The following is a 22,049-nucleotide window of genomic DNA, read 5'->3' as shown; positions in this document are numbered from 1 at the left end:
TGAGGCCACGAGATTGAGAACAGTCTGAGCAACATAGTGAGACCTCTGTCTCCATAAAAAGTAAAAGAATTAGCTGGGCATGGTAGTGCATGCCCCACGTCCCAGATACTTATGAGGCTAAGGTGGGAGGATCTCTTGAGCCTAGGAGTTGGAGGTTACTGTGAGCTATGATTGCACTAGTGTACTCCAGCCTGGATAACAGAGTGAGACTCTGTCTCTATATAATAATAATAATAAACAATAACAATAATATGAAGTTACTGGGGAGCAGGCATAGATTAGGAGGAAAGATAAATATAATTCACTGTTTATTATAATTGTGTGAATTTATTATTAAAACTACACTAAGAAAGGACTCTCCCATGGATTAATTGGAAATTAAAAATATTATTAAAATAAATGTTGTTCAGTTATCATTAGCACATATCCTGCCATAAACATTTTGGAAAGAATGGCTACATTACTGATTCAGTATAGTGATTGAAGAAATACACTGAAGAAAACCTAGAGAACAGCAGACTTGTCTACAGTCTTTACAGATGTATTCCTGTATATTTTAACTAAGTTTGAGATAATGCTGAGTAATTAATTATCAACGTTACCATTTTAAATTAAGTTAAATGTTATAGACTGCTCCTCAATTATTTTTTTAGTCTTTCTATCCTCACCCAATACTTATAGTAAAAGGGAATAGTTTTTTTAAAGGGTTTTTAGACACTATTTCTCTCCCTTACCATTGTGAGGAATTGACCAGTAATTAGTGCAACTGACCAATAATTTATGCACTAAAAAGACAAGATGAATTATGTAGGAAAGGAGTTCATGATAAAAAAAACTTTAAATTTCTGCTATGTGTATATTATGTAAAAAATAGATATATAACCATATTGAAGGACATGAGAGAAACATGTCCATCTACAAAGGAAGTATTTTCATTTGCCCACACATAGGCTTGAGAAATTTTGCTTCACATACTATGCTATGAGAATATTTCTCCTACGAACTTGACTTCAAAACCTAAAGGAATGCATTTGGAGAATTATGACTACAGAGTTGGGAGGGAAATTATTCTTGCCCCTTCATTTTCTATTAATTAAAATTCTACTTCCTATCTTTCTAAATCATTACCTTGATTCAAGTTAATTTGGCTATCACCTAGCAGCAAATTGTGTCAAAAACTAATTCTGACATTTAGTTTCGCTTACACTCTTCATTCTCTTATTTTTTTATTTTTACTCTATTTTCCAATCCCTTCCTCTCTATCATCATCTCATTTCCATGTTAAAGCACAAAATGCCAATAAAATAAATGAGTAACTTCATTACTAGGAAATATAAAGGAAAATGAGAATATTGAAAATTACCACAGAGTGCTTATATTTTTAGAGCAAATATGCCACCCTGAGAATATAAAACCATAAGAATCTGAGTGCATATCATTAAATAATAGTCCACTGTGATATTCTTCTATTTTGATATTTTAAATTGTATCAACCCTCCTTTTTTATAAATAGCCTTTTCTGAAATGACACCTAGTATTACATAAAAGGCCTCTAGAATCTGTGTTTATTCTAAACAGAATAAACAAATAAAAGACAGCATCTAATATACGTACTTTGGATATGCAATAGTTCAGGAAGGTAGATGAGAAGAATTATTTTTTTAAAGCACAGGCTTTTTGAGAAATAAGGAATCTGACAGTTAAGAGTAATAATAGCAATAATAATGAGGATTCAGAAACTTTTAAGAGTTGAAGAAACAAACAACTTTTAAGATACAACCTTTTAAGAATAAATTCACTCTGAGCTAGTACTATACAAATCAGCTTATTGTAATATCTACATGTCTTACATGTTTCATTTTATCTGTTAATATACAATTTTATAATTTTGAAAGTGATAAACAGAACTTGATCAATGATAATGATTTTGGTTTAAGATTTTTTAAAAATATTTTAAAATAATTAGGCTTTTCTTCTAAATAAATACATTAAAATAACTGAAAGAGGTTTACTTCTAAGTTTCATTATTGAATATGAGCTCTAGGGAACAAAATAATGAAGTAAAAACTTGAGTCCTTAACATAAGGCTTTTAGAAAGTTAAATGGTGAATACAAAAATACAGATATTGCAGGAAAGCAGCTCATGTTAACAATATGCAATCTAGTTAGTGCACAATTTCAACTATAAATACCAGATTTAAAAAAAAAAAAACATGAAGCTACTACTCTATAGGCAGCATTCTTGTGTTTTCTGCAAACACTGCAGAACTGTTAGTTGAAAATTTAACATAATATATTATTTAGCTTGCTATAATAACACAATGTTCTATTAAGCACTTAAACTGATGTGTTATTATTTCCATCAAAATTAACTTGCCCTATATTTGGTATTGAAAGGGAGTAGAAAGACCATTTGCAGAAAGAGGAGGAGTTGAGCAGTCCCAAGGTGGAGCTGTCTCTTGTGTTACATGACACTGGCAGATTAAAACGCTCTGATGGGGAAGGGCTTAAAGGCTGAGTCAAAAGCCAAGAAGTCTCTTTATTTACGCCTACCTCCCAGCCCTTGGCAATCTGACTAATAACAAACTGAGCTAACAAGAAATACTAGAAAAGGAGGAAGGAGAACACTGCTGCAGCTTGGATCTACAACCTAAGAAAGCAAGAGTGATCAATCCCAGCTCAGTTCAACATCTTGTTTACTTACTGCATTCAGCAGCTTGCAAATGGTTAACTATATGCAAAGAAGTCAGCATAGCTGTGAAGTATGCCGTGAATTTTAATTGGGGGAAAAAGGGACAATTGCTTCAGGATGCTTTAGTATGCACTCTGCCTGAAATTATTTTCAATGAAATGCTCAGCATTCCGTCTTTGACCAGAGGTTTTAACTTTGTGAAGCTATGAGACTTGCCAAATAGTGATATTTCAGAAGAAAGTACACAGTGGTTGGTGTTTTCTTTTTTCATAAAGGAACTGAATTACTTCGAACACCTCTTCCAGCTGTGCATTACAGATAACGTCAGGAAAAGTCTCTGCTTCACAGGTAAGATGAATGTTTCTAGGCTTTTCTTATACTTATCTTTGCATTATAGTCAAGCGATTGAATTTACATGTTCGTCTTCTTTAAATAAACAACTTTGCATTAAAGGATATTCAATTTCATTCTTGCTACTGGCACAACTAACACTGTAGCAGATGCCTGTATTCTCTGAGCAGCAGACATTTAGTCTAACAGCTGGCTGTAGAGAAGAACAGATATAATATTCCACTATTCGTTTTACAACATGCAGTTTGTTGTTAGAAACTAAATATGTGTGCTTTCTGAAGGAAGGATCACTTTCAAATGTGAATGTTGAATTGCAAATACAAGCAGTATATTGAATAATTTTTTTGCATTTTGTATGCTACTTATAGGATTTTCTGACTTAAAATACGTATTTGCAGAAAATATGTCAACGAGTATCTTTTGACCTCTTTACCACTGTATCAGATATTGTCTGTAGAGAATCACTTTTCAAATTTGTGTGTGTTTCTGAAAAGATTAGAAACTGTTTCCCAGCATGTTTTGAAAAGTATAAAATGCATGTAGAACTTTAAAAATACCAAGAGTTTATCACTAAAAGATTATTTACTATTTTCTCCAGATGCTACACCTGGTGAAATAAACCTTATTCTTTCTTGGTAATTTATGAATAGGTACTTTTAGTGTTTGTGGAAGCTAATCCACAAGTTGAAGACTCCAATTACAATCTGCTTCTTTATAACCTCAGCTCACAAAGCTGTTTAAAATCAAACTATTTCCCTATAGAAAAATAAAGTCTTCTAACTTTTCCTTTCCATAGAAACACAATATGTTGTTTGGTCTCTTCGGTTGCCTTTCAGAAACTTTCTACTATGTGTTTTCAATAAAACATTATGTTTTCAGGGAATGAAAGTTTACTTTCAGGATTATTGATTGGGTTCTGGAATGTTTTATCTGATTGTGAATTTTAACTTGATTCAGTTACTGTTCACATTTCAAACAAAGAAAAATGAAAACTGATGACTATTTTGAAAAGTTGAATAGTCGTAAGAGTCACAAGATGTGGTGTTGATATTTCAATTTAGTTTATACAAATTTAAAGTATAATATTTAAAGGAAGGAAACAAAATTCGATGTCATTAGAGCTATAAATGTTTACCTTGTATAACTGTCACTTAAAAGTTAAAATCTTTTTAAGAATTGCTGTTTCAGATGCATTTCTTAATGTTTAAGGAATTGGAATACATGATGTTATTCTGAACCATCCTTTATTTTAAACCAAATTTGAGCTATTATCAAAAAGTTTAATATAGTACAGATTGTTTCAGATTTCATCATGTGTGACTTTAAGCCTTATAATAAAGGAGATCAGCTGCCTCATTAAGTGATGACATTCAGTGCCCTAAAGACTGTTTCAAAACCTCATTAGGAAGTCATTAGCTATAAGTTTATATGAAGTATTGTTTATTCTTTTACAATAGCCTGAAATGTGTATTAAAGATTAATCTTTCTTTTTTAGTTTTTATGATTTCAACCTCATCTATAACATAATTAAGAAGCAAGAAATATATTGCTTCTAGAAATTCAATATTAAATATGATGATTTAAGTGAAATTTCAATGATCACTCTTAAGTGTATGTATCTGATACTATTATGCTTATACAAACTGCCCTAGATTGAATAGTTAAAACAGAATTCTTATAGTACTGTACTTTATTACGTGATCAAAGACACATTTTCCTCAAGGTTTTTGAAATAAACAATAAAAATAACATATATATATATGTTTTGGCTTAAGATATATCTATATGTATATATACATATATGAATATATATATATATGAAAGTAAATGTGTGTGCTTTCTGACAGAAGGATATATATATATGTATCTTAAGCCAAAACTGAAGCAAGTTAAAACACAGACACAGTTATTAGATGTTATCATGTGACACCCAGTTGAACAATATAAAGAAAGAAAATGCATGGTACGTGCATACATGCACACACACATACACACAGGCACACATACATTGTGTTTACCATTTTTACGTTCCTTACGGTTCTCTATGCTTCTGGCCAATAACTACATAGTTGCCTTACACTAAAATACTCCAGCCTTAAATTTATGTACCTTAAGGTTAAAAAAAAATGTTTTCAAATATATAACTTTGCATCATCATGAAGTATCAGTGCTCTAAGCCAGCACCTCTCTCATCTGTTAAAATGCAGGTTATTCATAGATGTAACACAAATTATGATATAATGTTTTACATTCTCTTTGACCTAAATTTTATATTGTGACCACAATGCAAGTTAAAAGTAAGCCAGACATGCCTGACCTAGTATAAGGAAGAAAAGGAAAAAGAAAAAAAAATGACGTAAATATAGCAAGGTACCCATGTTTTCATGGTAATCAGTCATTTGGTTTTTGGAGAAAACCCTATTATTTTGAAAATGTCAGCTACATCTCCACCTCAATTCTGCCCACTAAAGTCCCTTGCTATTGCATTTTATTTTACAGAATCAGATTTCATCACATGACAACATGAAGCTGTGGATTCATCTCTTTTATTCATCTCTCCTCACCTGTATATCTTCCCAGTCTCAAACTCCAGTGTTCTCAACCAGAGGCTCTTGTGATTCTCTTTGCAATTGCGAGGAAAAAGATGGCACAATGATAATAAATTGTGAAGAAAAGGGTATCAAGAAGGTATCTGAAATAAGTGTGCCACCATCACGACCTTTCCAACTAAACTTATTAAATAATGGCTTGACAATGCTTCATGCAAATGACTTTTCTGGGCTTACCAATGCTATTTCAATACACCTTGGATTTAACAATATTGCAGATATTGAGATAGGTGCATTTAATGGCCTTGGCCTCCTTAAGCAACTTCATATCAATCACAATTCTTTAGAAATTCTTAAAGAGGATACTTTCCATGGACTGGAAAACCTGGAATTCCTGCAAGCAGATAACAATTTTATCACAGTGATTGAACCAAGTGCCTTTAGCAAGCTCAACAGACTCAAAGTGTTAATTTTAAATGACAATGCCATTGAGAGTCTTCCTCCAAACATATTCCGGTTTGTTCCTTTAACTCATCTAGATCTTCGTGGAAATCAGTTACAAACATTGCCTTATGTTGGTTTTCTAGAACACATTGGCCGAATACTGGATCTTCAGTTGGAGGACAATAAATGGGCCTGCAACTGTGACTTATTGCAGTTAAAAACATGGTTGGAGAACATGCCTCCACAGTCTATAATTGGTGATATTGTGTGCCATAGCCCTCCATTTTTTAAAGGAAGTATACTCAGTAGACTAAAAAAGGAATCTATTTGCCCCACTCCACCAGTGTATGAAGAACATGAGGATCCTTCAGGATCATTACATCTGGCAGCAACATCTTCAATAAATGATAGTCGCATGGCAACTAAGACCACATCCATTCTAAAACCACCCACCAAAGCACCAGGTTTGATACCTTATATTACAAAGCCATCCACTCAACTTCCAGGACCTTACTGTCCTATTCCTTGTAACTGCAAAGTCCTATCCCCATCAGGACTTCTAATACATTGTCAGGAGCGCAACATTGAAAGCTTATCAGATCTGAGACCTCCTCCACAAAATCCTAGAAAGCTCATTCTAGCGGGGAATATTATTCATACTGTAATGAAGACTGATCTAGTGGAATACTTCACTTTGGAAATGCTTCACTTGGGAAACAATCGTATTGAAGTTCTTGAAGAAGGATCATTTATGAATCTGACAAGATTACAAAAGCTCTATCTAAATGGTAACCATCTGACCAAATTAAGTAAAAGCATGTTTCTTGGTCTCCACAATCTTGAATATTTATATCTTGAATACAATGCCATTAAGGAAATATTGCCAGGAACTTTTCATCCAATGCCTAAACTTAAAGTCCTCTATTTAAATAACAACCTCCTTCAAGTTTTACCACCACATATTTTTTCAGGGGTTCCTCTAACTAAGGTAAATCTTAAAACAAACCAGTTTACCCATCTACCTGTAAGTAATATTTTGGATGATCTTGATTTACTAACCCAGATTGACCTTGAGGATAACCCCTGGATCTGCTCCTGCGACCTGGTTGGACTGCAGCAATGGATACAAAAGTTAGGCAAGAACACAGTAACAGATGACATCCTCTGCACTTCCCCTGGGCATCTCAACAAAAAAGAACTAAAAGCCCTCAATAGTGAAATTCTCTGTCCAGGTTTAGTAAATAACCCATCCATGCCAACTCAGACTAGTTACATTATTGTCACCACTCCTACAACAACTAATACGGCCAATACCATTTTACGATCTCTTACAGACGCTGTGCCACTATCTGTTCTAATACTGGGACTTCTGATTGTGTTTATCACTATCGTGTTCTGTGCTGCAGGGATAGTGGTTCTTGTTCTTCACCGCAGGAGAAGATACAAAAAGAAACAAGTAGATGAGCAAATGAGAGACAACAGTCCTGTGCATCTTCAGTACAGCATGTATGGCCATAAGACAACTCATCATACTACTGAAAGACCCTCTGCCTCACTCTATGAACAGCACATGGTGAGCCCCATGGTTCATGTCTATAGAAGCCCATCCTTTGGTCCAAAGCATTTGGAAGAGGAAGAAGAGAGGAATGAGAAAGAAGGAAGTGATGCAAAACATCTCCAAAGAAGTCTTTTAGAACGGGAAAATCATTCACCTCTCACAGGGTCAAATATGAAATATAAAACCACAAACCAATCAACAGAATTTTTATCTTTCCAAGATGCCAGCTCATTGTATAGAAACATTTTAGAAAAAGAAAGGGAACTTCAGCAACTGGGAATCACAGAATACCTAAGGAAAAACATTGCTCAGCTCCAGCCTGATATGGAGGCACATTATCCTGGAGCCCACGAAGAGTTGAAATTAATGGAAACGTTAATGTACTCACGTCCCAGGAAGGTATTAGTGGAACAGACTAAAAATGAGTACTTTGAACTCAAAGCTAATTTACATGCTGAACCTGACTATTTAGAAGTCCTGGAGCAGCAAACATAGATGGAGAGTTTGAGGGCTTTGGCAGAAATGCTGTGATTCTGTTTTAAGTCCATACCTTGTAAATAAGTGCCTTACCTTAGTGTGTCATCAATCAGGACTTGAGCACAGCAGTAACCTATGGGGAAAAAAAGAAGAAGAAAAAGAAACTCAGGGATCACTGGGAGAAGCCATGACATTATCTTCAGGCAATTTAGTCTGTCCCAAATAAAACAAATCCTTGCATGTAAATCATTCAAGGGTTATAGTAATATTTCTCCATCTACTAAAAAGTGTTTCACAGAAGTCCTCTTGCACATCTAAAATGGTTGAACATTTAAGTATCCCAAATTTCCTTGAATTGCTTTCTCTATAGATTAAATACAATTGGATTTCATCATTTAAAAAACATACCTGTATATGTAATTATAATAGGTAAGGAATACATTGTTTATAACCAGTATGTACTTCAAAAATGTGTATTGTAAAACATACCTAACTTTCTTGCAATAAATGCAAAAGAAACTGGAACTTGACAATTATAAATAGTAATAGTGAAGAGAAAATATAAAGGTTGTAATTATATATGCCATGGGTGGCTCAAAACTTTGAACATTTGAGCTTAAACAAATGCCACTCTCATGCATTCTAAGTTTAAAAAGTAAAAATGATTAACAGTTCAGGTGGAATAAATAAGCATACTTTTTGGGTTTTCTACACATTTTGTGTAGATGATAATTTTAATGTCAGTGCTGCTGTGAACTAAAGTATGTCATTTATGCTCAAAGTGTAATTCTTCTTCTTAGGATATTTTTAAAATGCTACTGAGATTCAGTTGTACATATGATTAGAGACTCTATTGAGTTTGCTTTATTTCATAGGATTAATTCTTTGTAAATTTGAATGCCCATGATAGAAATACATTTCTTGTGGCAAGTAATTCACAGTTGTAAAGTCAATCGGAAAAATTATTTTATTTTTATTGATGTATATTGATAGATGCCATAAATCAGTAAGTAGCAAAAGGCACTTCTAAAGGTAAGTGGTTTAAGTTGCCTCAAGAAAGGAACAGTGTAGCTTTATTTTACAAGAAGGTATAGTTAGATTTCTATGAAATATTTATTCTGTACAGTTTTATATGTTTTTGGTTCACAAAAGTAATTATTCTTGGGTGCCTTTCAAGAAAATTAAAATTAGTACTCACTACAATAAAACTAAAATGAAAACTCTATTTTTTAAATGTGCTTTCTTATATTAGCCTGACTTATAATGCAATCAAGTAAGGATTGACGCATACACAAACATACACACACACACACACACCCAATAAGAGAGGTTTCTGTTTGTTGTTTTACACACAGAAGTATCCCCTTCATGGTGTGAAAAAGGCTATTTATATTCTGGTATGATTAACAGGGAGCCCAACTTAAAGTATGTCTAGCAGCTTTCCCTTTTAAGCAAATCATTTTCTAATACAATACAAAAGAAAATGATTTCTCTCCTTTCTAATTATAGAATCAATCATAACTGCACATTTTCACAAGACAAAGTGAAATTATTCAAGGTAATCTAGGAATGTATTCTGAACACCACACAGACTCATGCACTGGCTTATGAAGGAACATATTTTTCTTGAGGAAGTCCTCCCTTCAATTTACTTAACAATATTTAAGTGATTCCTAAATGTTCTATTAAATGTTTTGGCTTTTAATACCCAACTTTGAACAAATGGCATAATATATATTATTTATTTTATTTTGAGTAAGAACCCTTCTGGTTGATAAAAACACTATGAGCTGTGCTGCATGATACGAAGACTAATTATGAGTAATGTGAACTCATATCATTAGCTTTCTCTTTTAAATTATTATATATATTAGTGGAAATCAATCAAGAGTTATGTATTAAAAGCCTTATTGAAAACCAGATTTCTTCATTAGCTTCCAAAGTTTGGAAGGATGAAGGTGGAAATTCTTAAGTAATAATTTCTCAGGGAAAGTAGTATGCATATGAAATGCTTTATATTTACCAAAAAATATTCAGCATGGTAAATGGTAAAATCCCCCAAACCTTATTTTAAAAATTACCAAGGGAAGAATAAATAAAAGCCAGAATTCATGTTATTGTACCTCTTTTACTCAGTCGAATATCTGCCAATATTTTCTAATTCTAATCAGGTACATAGAGATATTAGGAAGACCTAAGATATTCCCGTGCTTGGAGAATCCTTGGAGTGGATCCATGAATGCAGACAGAGACATGCCCTCAAAAACAGTCTTCTCTTTGGGATGGAGGAAATATTTCTTTCATCTTTATTTGTCGTCAATTGCCTAAAGTAATAAGGTTCAGTCTTTAACTTATAATCAAGAAGAACAAAGTTGTTTAAGAAGCCATGTAAGTACATACCCAAAATCAAAGTACAATCCTTAGTGTGGTTATAACTTAAAACTGGCATGGAAATTATGATGGTTTCCAAAAGCAAGAGATTTTTAACAGTTGAAATTAATGACTGTGGAATTTGTTTTCCTACTGATTGTTGAGAGCTGAGAAAGTTAATGATGGCCTCTAATTCTTAACAGGTTTTGTAATCTATGAGACTTTCTCAGAACTTTATTTGACCTGCATTTCCTATTTCTTCTCCTTCCCACCAAAGAATAACTTTTATTATACTCCTTGTTTGATTGTTTACTTAAGCAACCAATTTGTTCTCTTTCAGCAGCTAATTGACAGATTCAGAACTCCAATTCCTCTTTCAGTATCCTGAGCATTATTCACCTGGACCTGGCCATTTTAAAAAATAATAAAAAGTAGACTTTTAATTTTCTTAGGGTTGTTTATTGATTTAAAGAGAAGTCACACTTTGCCCATTCATCGCACATCAATGCAATTTATGACTTAGGCCCAAAAATGAAATTTTTAATATAGTGGTGATAGTGTCTAATCATGCTGGATATGTCTTTTTAAAGTCAATGTATTTGATATTGGTTGTATTAATATTTATTTAACACATCATTTTTTACTAATTTACATGTAATTACTTTCTGTAAATTTTAAGAAGTGTTCCTCTGATATCTTTCATTTATCTACATAAATGGAATGGAAACTTTCCTCTCTATAAGAAAATATTGTATCAGTGATGTTACCTTTTTTGAATGAATCTCTTTTATCATGGAAGAGAGAAAGGCCTTCCTTGCTGCTGTCATATCAAATCAACTACAGCACCATCTAAGCTGCCTTAAGCTGCCTGAATACCTTGGCCCATTTAATTAAGAAGGCTTAATCTTTGATTCAGGATTAAAGAATGTCAGCACAATCATCCCCTTGGCATTAAAGTGCCACTTTTAAAAACAATGATTTATTCTCTTTCTTTATGCCTTTCTATATATTATACGTATATGTATGTACACACATACATACACACACATGCGAGAGGGAGATGTTATAAAGATGAGGTAAGTCATCTCAATATACCTGTAATTTATTTTGTATTTTTAATCATTTTATGATAACTAATAGGTATGTAATCAATAGCACTTTTGAAAAGAGGAATACTACCAACTTGAAGAATTTTGCCATAAATTATTGTGTTTATATATCTATAAAAATAAACACAAATATCCAAACACAGCTCACCAAAGTTCCCCATATATGAGTTTCTGCAAGATTATTTTAGGAGACTTTTCTACTTAGAAAGAAAATTGTCCATGTGTATACAAATGGTAACTATTTGAGAAGGGAAAGCTGAATCTCCTGGTAATTAAGAAATGGTTTTACAGTGAATTTGAGGGTTATTCTCTATTTCTTTCTTTCTGTAGATCTCTCCTATGAAGAAGTTGGGGTATCATTAAAGGTCAAGCTTTTATTGTAAAATAAGACACAATTAAAAGATTTTCTCAGGAGGAGAGGTCTTATATCTGGCAGTCACATCAAAATGAGGAATGAAAAAGTGATTGAAAAGACAATATTAATTTCTGGCTTTTCAAATCCACACACACATTGTGAACTGCAAATATTTGCCCAGCTGTTCTCCTTATGTTCATACCTTAGCAACATGTCAAATTAAACAATAATATAAAATAGTTGTTTATCATTTAATTGCAATAATTATATTATTTAACAACTAAATATATTTGGAAACAACATTATGTCTTACAGCCAGCTTCTTTAAAAGGCCATTTTATATTTATTACTTATTCACTGATTCTTATGTATAGGTAATGTAAAGAAGACTGCCGGATGTTAAAATCCTCTTCTAGCTGCTTTGAAAGCATAATCAAATAGACAAATACTCTTCTGTTAGTAAATGTCTTTCAGCAGATTAGTGAATGAAGAAAGGAAACAATTCAAAACAACAAATCACACACACACACACACACACACAGGTTCGTGTATTTCCAATTCAAATTATTTAAAATTGTACACTTTCTAAAGAGAGTAGTTTTGCTCTAGAATTTTTAAACATAAAATTCCACAAGTAATTATTTGCCACTTCACATCTCTTAGGTTCTACCAGTGAGAAAATTGATTATATGAGTAAGAGAATGAGTAAGATATTTTGAAAAGCTTGTCTTGTAGAAAATCTCCGGGCATTTAAGATGCATTTCATTGTATTTGGTTTTATAGAAGTCTTGAAGTGATACTACACACAAAAATAATCATCTTCTTGCCAAAATGAACTTGTTTTATTTTAAATTCACATTGTTATCAGTGATGAGATCACCATTAGTGAATTTATGTTAAGTGTATTTCCATCTATTTGTAAGTAATCAAAAGACTTATAAGCCCCTGATATTATCGTTGTATAATAAATAATGCCATATTACTACTATATATAGCAATACATAGAAGAAAGTTAACATTAGGGTTCAAAGGAGTCCTGATCCTCAAAAATCAGATCAGTTTAAATGCTACATATGGTTTCATCCATTAAGTTTTTCATGGACACACTTTGGGCCTGTTTCTAGCATTCTTATGTAGTTTGACTTAATGAATATATATTTGAAGAAAACAATGTACTTTGATACAGCAAACACATTGCTATATATCAACACATCATAAACTTCTATTCTAACTTTCTCACTTAAAAAATGAAGGAGCTAAGAGGTTTGCCTCATACCACGTAAGTGGTAAGAGTAACAAGGCCAGAATTAGAACCCTGTTTGATTGTTGCTGTTGAATGACATTGTTTTGCTTTATTATGAGGGCAGTGGTCCTCATCAGACTCTTGTTATAGCCTTGCATATTTACAGGCCATATGGAATCACAGAAAATGTACGCTATGTCATTGTGCACACATTGCTTCTATGTTTAGGTAGGACACTGTGACTTTTTAATATCTTATGAAAAAAATGAAGACATTTCACTAACTTTAGTCATGGAGTACCTAATTCTAGATTATTCAGAATGACATTAGCTGACTTTATACACAGCTTTAAAAATGCTGGCTGATTTATCAGACTGAAAAACATGTACATCTGGTAACCAGAAACTCATTGTGTAGTTTCTTTTTTCTAATTCTGAATAATTACTATTTGTCAATACCAATATTTAGGAATTTATCTTTTATTTCATAGAAGAAAATATTGACAAAGTAGTTAAAATAGAGGCAGTTCTCATAATACATTGACTTAAAACTTCTATAAACAACATGTGATTTAAGCATTACTAGAATTATATACACAAAGATTATGGTGACAAATACTTTCATGTTTTAATTTTTAAGATCTCTGACTGCCGTAACCTTTACTTTCATGTTACAGCTTCTAAGTTAAAGATTACTATCTCAATGAAGGTGTCATTTGAATCCTAAAGAGACAGCTATGTAGCATGAGGAATTTTGTTCCCTTTTAAATATACTTTATTTTTTAGAGCAGTTTTGGGTTCACAGAAGTTGATTAAAGAGTACAGAGTTGCCATAAATCCCTTGATCCCAGCAAGCACAGCCTCCCAGCTATCAACATCTAGCAACAAAACGGTGCATTTGTTACAATGGATGAACCTACTTTTACACATCATTATCATCCAAAGTTCACTGTTTACATTCATGTTCCTTTTTGTATATTCTGTGGGCTTTGACCAACGTACCCACAATGACAGTATTCTGTAGAATGGTGTCAATCCCCTAAAAATTGTCTGAGCTTTGGCTAGTTATTGATCCTTTTACTGTTTTGATAGTTCTGCGTTTTCTATAATGTTATAGAGTTAGAATTGTACAGTATATATACTTTTTTAACTGGCTTCTTTCACTCAGTAATACACATTAAAGGTTCCTGCATGTCCTTTCATTTCTGGATAGCTCATTTCTTCCTGGGCACTGAATAATATTCCATGATGTACCACTATTTGTTTATCCATCCACTTACCAAAGAAAATCTTGGTTTCTTCTGAGTTTTGACAAATATAAATAAAGCTGCTATAAGCATTTGTGTGAAGATTTTTGCATGGATATGCATTTTCGACACATTCGGATAAATAATAGCAAGGAATGGGATTGCTGGATTGTTTATGATCATAAAGCTATGTTTTGCTTTCTAGGCAACAAACCATCTTCCAAAGTGGTTGTACATTTTTGGATTCCCACCAACAACTAATGAAGAATTGTTGTTCCACATCCTCATCAGCTCTTGGTGTTGTCAGATGTCTGACTTTTGACCATTCAAATAGCCATGTAGTATATCTCATTGCTTTCTTAATTTATGTTTTTCTGATGACATGTAATATGGAGCATCTTTCCATATATCTATGGCCATATAGAGAGCTTTTTTGCTGAGGTATCTGTTTAGGTTTCCCCCCCCCCCGCTTTTTTATCCAGATGTTCATTTTCTTTTTGTTGAGTTTTAAGAATTATTTGTATAATTTAGACAAAAATCTTTTATTAGATATGTGTTTTGTGTTGCACTTTTTCTATGCCCATCTATGGCTTATCTTCCTATTTGCTTAACAATGTCCTTTACAGAGCACAAGTTTTTCATTTTAATTAAGTCTAGTGCATAATTTTTTTAAATAGTGTCTTTGGTGGTACCTATGTAAAGTCATCTCCATGCCCAAAGTCATCTAGATTTTCTCCTATGTTATGTTCTCAGAATTTTTGTTTTGCATTTTACATTGAGATATGTGATCCATTTTGATTTAATTTTTGTGAAGGGTGTAAGGTCTGAATCTAGATCATTTATTTGCATGTAAATGCCCAGTTGTTCCATCACTGTTTCTTGAAAAGACAATATATGAAAGTTTTTTTAATTATATACAATTTAGGAATAATTTATTTATTCACAGTATGTTTCATTTTAGCCTTTACATTTAATACTTGATGTCCATTAATGCTACACATTATTGCATGTTTGAAGGACCATAACATATAAGATAGAATTTTGCCTAATGATAAAGATTACTACCATTGGGGCTGAATTATTTGAATCTATAAGACTGTGGAGCATGAATGCAAAACAATAAGCCTCCTTAGCTGTGGTCTTTTTTAAGGCCTATATTATATACTGGTCTCCATTAATGATATTTATAAAAAGCTAAAAATTAGGATTTGCCTACCAAGCACCTATACCCAATAGTAAACGGTTTGCATACAGTTAGTTTCGCCCTGTTATAGAAGCTGCAGGTAATGCTCTTATTCCTAATAAAGACAACGAGGCTCAGAAATTTCAGCTGCCCAGAATCCCACACATAGTGGTGGACGAGCTCAGATTTCCTGACTTGGAAAATTCTTGCTTCTATTGTCTGACCAGCCTTCACATCACAACAATTTTAGAAAAGTTTTTTAAAAGTTGGACATCACTTATCTGACTGAAGCAAATACCATGTTCTCATTTTCAAACACTGGACCCTTACCTCACAGTTATCATATTGTTTTAATTTTAGATATGTTTATTTTAGCTTCTAATTATGTATTAAACCTATCATTAGTATAAACAGTAACCTTTGATATTTTGGATGTCTGAATTATTTATATTTTTTTAGATTTCATTTAATTTGAAATATTTAGTGAGAAACTTTTGCATTTTAGACACCAGGTAAGTGCTTTAATAATGACTCTTTATCCAAATACAAACTTGGAACATCCTATTAACAATAGTTATGAAAACAAAAGAATAAATTTGACTAACTTTTAAATTAATCGATTTAAGTAACTGAAAGTTAACAGTATAATGTTTGCTTCATAAAATTTGTTTTAATTTGCCATATTCAATTCCTAATGCTTTGGACCTTTTATTTATTTATTTGTTTTGAGATGGAGTGTCACTCTGTCACCCAGGCTGGAGTAGAGTGGCAGGATCTCGGCTCACAAAAACCTCTTGCCTCACAGCAACAAGCGATTCTCCTGTCTCCGCCTCCCAAGTGGCTGGTATTACAGGCACACACCTCCACACCTGGCTAACTCTTTATATTTTTAGTAGAGAGGAAGTTTCACCATGTTCGTCAGGCTAGTCTCAAACTCCTGACTTCATGATCTGCCCACCTCAGCCTCCCAACGGGCTGGAGTTACAGGCGTGAGCCACCGCACCCGGCCAATGCTTTGGACTTTTAACTCAACTGCCTGTTCTCTTTTGATACAGACATATCTATAAAGTCTACTCTAGGTAATGTTCATATACTTTCGTTAAGAAAGAGATCACATTTTCTCAGTGTGCCCTAACATTATACTGTGCAAATACTCACAGCTCTGCTCTGACTTTGCTACTGTGTACTGACAGCCAATGGCGTGCATAATACACTTGCTGGTTACAAGGGTATACAGGTCAGGCTACACCTTTATATTACTCTCTCACAAAACGTGAAAGTAGACCCTGCTGCTTGGGTAAGCTGAAATCTTTTACTCACTGTCTGCCTTTGAAACGCCAGGAATGAGATTCAGCAATCCTCATGGAAAATTTTCTAAGCAGTATTAAAACAAAGGAAAATGGAGTAGGAAGAATTTATGGTGATCAACTTGTAAGAAGTTAAAATTAGAGAATGATAAGCTGGCAGTTAAAAGGAGATAAAGTTGGTCTTTTGGTTCTTGCTTTTTTGTATTCATAGAAATTTTTCTTCTTTGCTGTACATTTCCCCCTGTGCATCCTGTTAACCTTCTACAGCCAATGCTGGCCAGAGCACCACAAGAAATCAACCTCAAATGAAAGTCAATTTTATCTTGGTGGCAGCCACACCAAGCTGAATGTTTTAGAACAAGGTTGTCAAACTTGTGGCCCATGGCCACATGTGGGTCAGGACAACTTTGAATCCAGGCCAACACAGATTTGTAAACTTTCTTAAAACACTATGAGATTTTTTTGCCATTTTTTTTTTTAGCTCATCAGCTATTGTTAGTGTTTTATGTGTGGCCCAAGACAATTCTTCTTCTTCCAACGTGGCACAGGGAAGCCCAAAAGACTGGACACCCCTGTTTTAGAGATGTAGTAATTGAAAAATTGAACACTGAAAGCTTCAATAAGTAACATTTCAGATAAAGTAATAAAGAAGCCATTTCCAAAATATAAAGAAAATACATAGGCAAGAGTGAGCCATAGGCTATTTATTATGCATTTCGTAAACTCGATCTCCAAATCTTACTAGACACAATTCTACAAGAAATAAGGTTGATAAGAATAATTCCATTAGGAAACACGTGCCCAGTAGAGTCAACCTTGGATCATCACATTTTGAAACCTTTCTGATACCTGCTCTTGTACTTTAGCATTTCATCAATTTTCAACTAATGTACTACTTCTCGCTTGCATCAATGGCCTAAAAAGTTACTTTATTTAAGATGTATCTGGATTACTGATGATTCATCAATCTAGTAACTATATTTCTAAATTGTAATATAATCACAAAATAACATATATGAGTGAATGGGTACCCTAAGAACATCAAGTCTAGTGTCCACTTAGGTCAACCATTTCTCCCTACAAACTATTTTATGGGACACATGAATATATGGACAAAACATTAGCTTCAGAGACAGGAGGTAACTGAGAGGAAATAAATCCATATTGTGACCTTATCAGCTTACTAAATCTGTATGAGTCATTATGTTTTTTCACAAAGGAAATAAAAACTTATATTTGTAGAGTTAATTTTATAGTATATTATCATATACAAAATAATCTCTACTTGTGCATTTTTAGGAAAGTTTAGAAATAGTTGTGATATATATGTGTGTATACACACACACACACACACACACACACACCATGGAATACTATACAGCTATCAAAAAGGAGTTCATGCCATTAGCAGGGACAGAGATGAAGCTGGAAACCTTGACTCTCAGCAAACTAACACAAGAACAGAAAACAAACACTGCATGTTCTCACTCATAAGTGGGAATTGAACAATGAGAACACTTGGACATAGGGAGGGGAACATCACACACCAGGGCCTGTAGAGGGGTAGAAAGATAGGGGAGGATAGCATTAGGAGAAATACCTAATGTAGATGACAGGTTGACGGGTGCAGCAAACCACCAGGGGTACGTGTATACCTATGTAACAAGACTGCACGTTCTGCACATGTACCCCAGAACTTAAAGTATAATAATAATAATAAAAGAAATAGTTGTGCTACTGTATAAGAGAACATAAATACATTTAGTAATAGTAGTTTAATTCTCTAAATTTTATTTAGAATGCTGTTTGTAAAATGAAAATAATATTTTAATGATACTAAAGACTCACCAAAAGGCACTCTATGTGAAAGAATTTTATAAATAACTCAGCAAAATTTAATTTCTATTAAGGATTCACTAGACCTAATTGTTGGAAAGTTATATGTCATTTTTCAACTCTAATATTCCTTTCTAACATATCTCACTCTTAATATATCTTTTCTTTTTTTGAGAGAGAGAGAGTTTTGCTCTTCTTGCCCAGACTGGAGTGCAATAGCACAATCTTGGCTCACTGCAACCTCAGCCTCCCAGGTTCAAGCAATTCTCCTGCCTCAACCTCCCAAGTAGCTTGGATTATAGGCATGTGCCACCACTCCCAGCTAAGTGTGTGTGTGTGTGTGTGTGTGTGTGTGTGTGTGTGTGTGTGTATGTGTTTAGTAGAGACAGAGTTTCACCATGTTAGGGTGGGCATGAACTCCTGACCTCAGGTGATCCACCCGCCTCAGCCTCCCAAAGTGTTGAGATTACAGGTGTGTGCCACAAAGCCCAGCCTGTGACCCAGGCTGGAGGGCAGTGGCTGGAACATAGCTCAATGCAGCCTTAAACTCCTACACTTATGCAATCCTCTACCTTATCCTCCCAAAGTACTGTAATTACATAATTATTTATCTTCTTTACGATAGCTCATTATATGTCTTAAGACCATTTTGTCTATTTTCATTTGCTCTCGTGATAACTTTTACTTAGTAAAAATGATAATTTTTTTTCTTATGCATAGTGAATCAGAAAAGAGATTTAATTGAGCTCAGCTGAGTAATTTTCATCCCCCAAACATATAGAGGAATATAAACAATATGGAAAAAATGAAAATGCATCTAATAACAGACATTTTACTCCACATCCATCAGGAGATCGTGTTCTTACAGATGTCATTAGTTGGGTTTATACTGAATGATGGAAAGTCCTAAATCCCTTGACTTATTTTCTTGTAAGAAGACCGAAGACCTACAAAGTAATAGGGCATATACCATGTGACTATGAAAGGCAGAAATTGGAGTGACAGATCACAACCCAAGAAACTTCAAGGATTACTAGCAAATACCACAAGCTGACAGAGGCAAGGAAAAATACTTTCCTAGAACCTTCAGAGAGAGCACGGTCCTGCTGACTAAGAAGCGTGGTGCTGCTGTAACAAACAGCAAACATCATGGAAAGTCATGGGTAGCAGCTGGAAGGAATTTGAAGCATATGATAGATAAAGCCTAGATTCGTCTGAAGTGAGTTTTGGTAGAAATGTAGATGATAAATATGATTTTGATGAGGGCTCAGTAGGAAGCGAAGAGGTTGGTAGAGAATGTTTCTATTGGGTTGGAGCAAAAGTAGTCATGGTTTTTGCCATTAAAGGTATTATCTAAAGTAATACACATGTCATCATGAAGAGAATGTTGCTAGAAACACGAGTGTTAGTTAATTCTGGTAAAGTCTGGGACATGAAGAATCATGGCACGGCAGTTAAAATATTTCTAAGTATTTATAACAGCAGCACTACACCAATCGGTACCAAAAGCTGTATCAGTTTCCGGGTACCTCTGTGGTCATGTGCTGTTGGCTGGGTGACTTCCCACAACAGCAGTTCCTTCTTTTACAGATCTGGAGACTGGAAGCTGGAAACCAAGGTGTTAGCAGGGTCATGCTCCCTCTGAAGATTTTAGGAAATAAGGCTTCCTTGCCTCTTCTACCTTCTGTTACTTTTTGTCAATTCCTAGTTCCTTGGGTTGTATCTGCATCACCCCAATTCCTGCCTTTAGGTTTTCTAAAATATTTGAAGCAGTTAAATTCATAATAAATCACTTAGTTGATTAATTAACCAGTTCTTTCTAATGCATCTACTATTAGCTCTGAGGCCCACAATATATGTTCCTATTCTCTTACAAGATGTTTAAATATGGAAATATTTAACAATAAGTGTTAGTATAGGACAGTATGTGACCAAAAGCTAAGTGGTGTTTTCAAAAATTAAATAAGAATTGAGTAAGAGTATAGTCAAATGATTACAGTTTGGCATATTCATGGAAATCTTTGTGATAAGACTTAGAAATGATGTTAATAATTACCAATTGGGTAATTGGTATGAAAGAAATGAAATTCTATAAAGATCCTAAATAAATGAGTACTATATATATATGAATAGGCAGGTGACATAAATAATTGGGGACTTTATAACTGACACCTTCATCCCACAAATAAATAATATTTACCTTATTAAATGTCTGAATGAATTAAAACCTTAGGCATTTCAGAAACAAGAAATAAAGGACCATAGGGTATACTGATTTCAGTAACAAGAATAAAGTATTACCTTTGCACATCATTAAAACTGTTACATAACTCCTTTACAATTTCATTTTTTCCTGATTTATATAAAAACATCACTTTCAAAGAACTTGCCTGTAAAATCTTCTTCCTTCTGTAGATTGAATTTTAGATATACATGTATTTATACAGAAAACATAAACCAGCTGAATGTGGAAAATGAAAAAGAATCCTGCAGAAAGTAATTTTCCTGCTAATTTCTTGAAGCAGAAAATGTAACTATTGGGTACTGGGGTTAATACTTGGGTAATGAAATAATATGTACAACAAATCCTTGTGACATGTGTTTACCTCTGTAGCAAACCTTCGCATGTATACTCAAACCTAATATAAAAGTTAAAAAAAATAGAATACTGAAGGATCACTGAAGGGACTCGTTTGAATTTTCAAATGACATTTAAAAAGCTATAACATTTCTTAGTATATATCTGATTTTAAGTTAGTATATACACTTTTAAAACAACACAACTTCCATTTAAATAAAATTACTATGCGTCAACTGAGTTTTGCATCAAAAAAACTTTTCTTTGTGAAGCATATAGTTTTTGTATATTAAGATGGGAAAATACAAATTAAGTACAAAGTCTAGGGAGAAAATTGAAATAAAATATATTATTATAATTTTTTTCCAAAAGAAACCAGCAATACAATGTTTTAATTTATCATCTGATTTTAATTATTTTATATACTTTTTATATAACATGTGTTCGTAAATAAAATCCTGCATTTCTTAATGTCAGTTGGGTTCATATTGCAAATACATTTCTTTATAATGCATCTCTTTTTTGTATATATTCAGGTAGAACCCAGAGAAAACATTCACAAAATTTTGAAGGAATCTGAGAAATTCATGAGAATATGAGAACAAAATGATCAGTCTTCAGAACTGCTGCACTTAGTGAATTAGGAATGTGTTTGCTCCCTAATAAAAAGGTTACCCTACACTAAAGGTGTCAAAAGATGCCATTGCTGAATATAATGACAAAAAAAACTGGAAATAACTAATTTCTAAAT

The 22,049-nt window shown here is 33.4% G+C and overlaps 2 protein-coding genes across 2 annotated transcripts in view; one reads left to right on the top strand and one right to left on the bottom strand.

The window, feature by feature from the left end:
* LOC144581491 (uncharacterized) overlaps positions 1-22,049 on the bottom strand; it is a 241,027-nt gene that overhangs the window by 86,471 nt on the left and 132,507 nt on the right. Inside the window, exon 3 of the mRNA XM_078365722.1 lies at positions 8,165-8,204. Coding sequence (XP_078221848.1) covers positions 8,165-8,204 — 40 coding nt within the window. The remainder of the gene's footprint in view (positions 1-8,164; positions 8,205-22,049) is intronic.
* Positions 2,566-9,296, top strand: SLITRK6 (SLIT and NTRK like family member 6). Its single transcript, XM_035292444.3, has 2 exons — positions 2,566-3,040; positions 5,543-9,296. Exon 2 carries the CDS (start codon positions 5,567-5,569, stop codon positions 8,087-8,089), a length of 2,523 nt encoding a protein of 840 aa, XP_035148335.1. The 5' UTR covers positions 2,566-3,040; positions 5,543-5,566; the 3' UTR covers positions 8,090-9,296.

The sequence above is a fragment of the Callithrix jacchus genome, chromosome 1 (genome assembly GCF_049354715.1).
Source record: "Callithrix jacchus isolate 240 chromosome 1, calJac240_pri, whole genome shotgun sequence".
Taxonomy (NCBI): Eukaryota; Metazoa; Chordata; class Mammalia; order Primates; family Cebidae; genus Callithrix; species Callithrix jacchus.
Note: the sequence above shows the minus strand (reverse complement) of the source record. Positions and strands in the feature narration are given on the sequence as shown.

Coding starts and splice junctions, on each gene's coding strand:
- SLITRK6 (XM_035292444.3), top strand. CDS start 5,567: ATGAAGCTGTGGATTCATCTCTTTTATTCATCTCTCCTCACCTGTATA.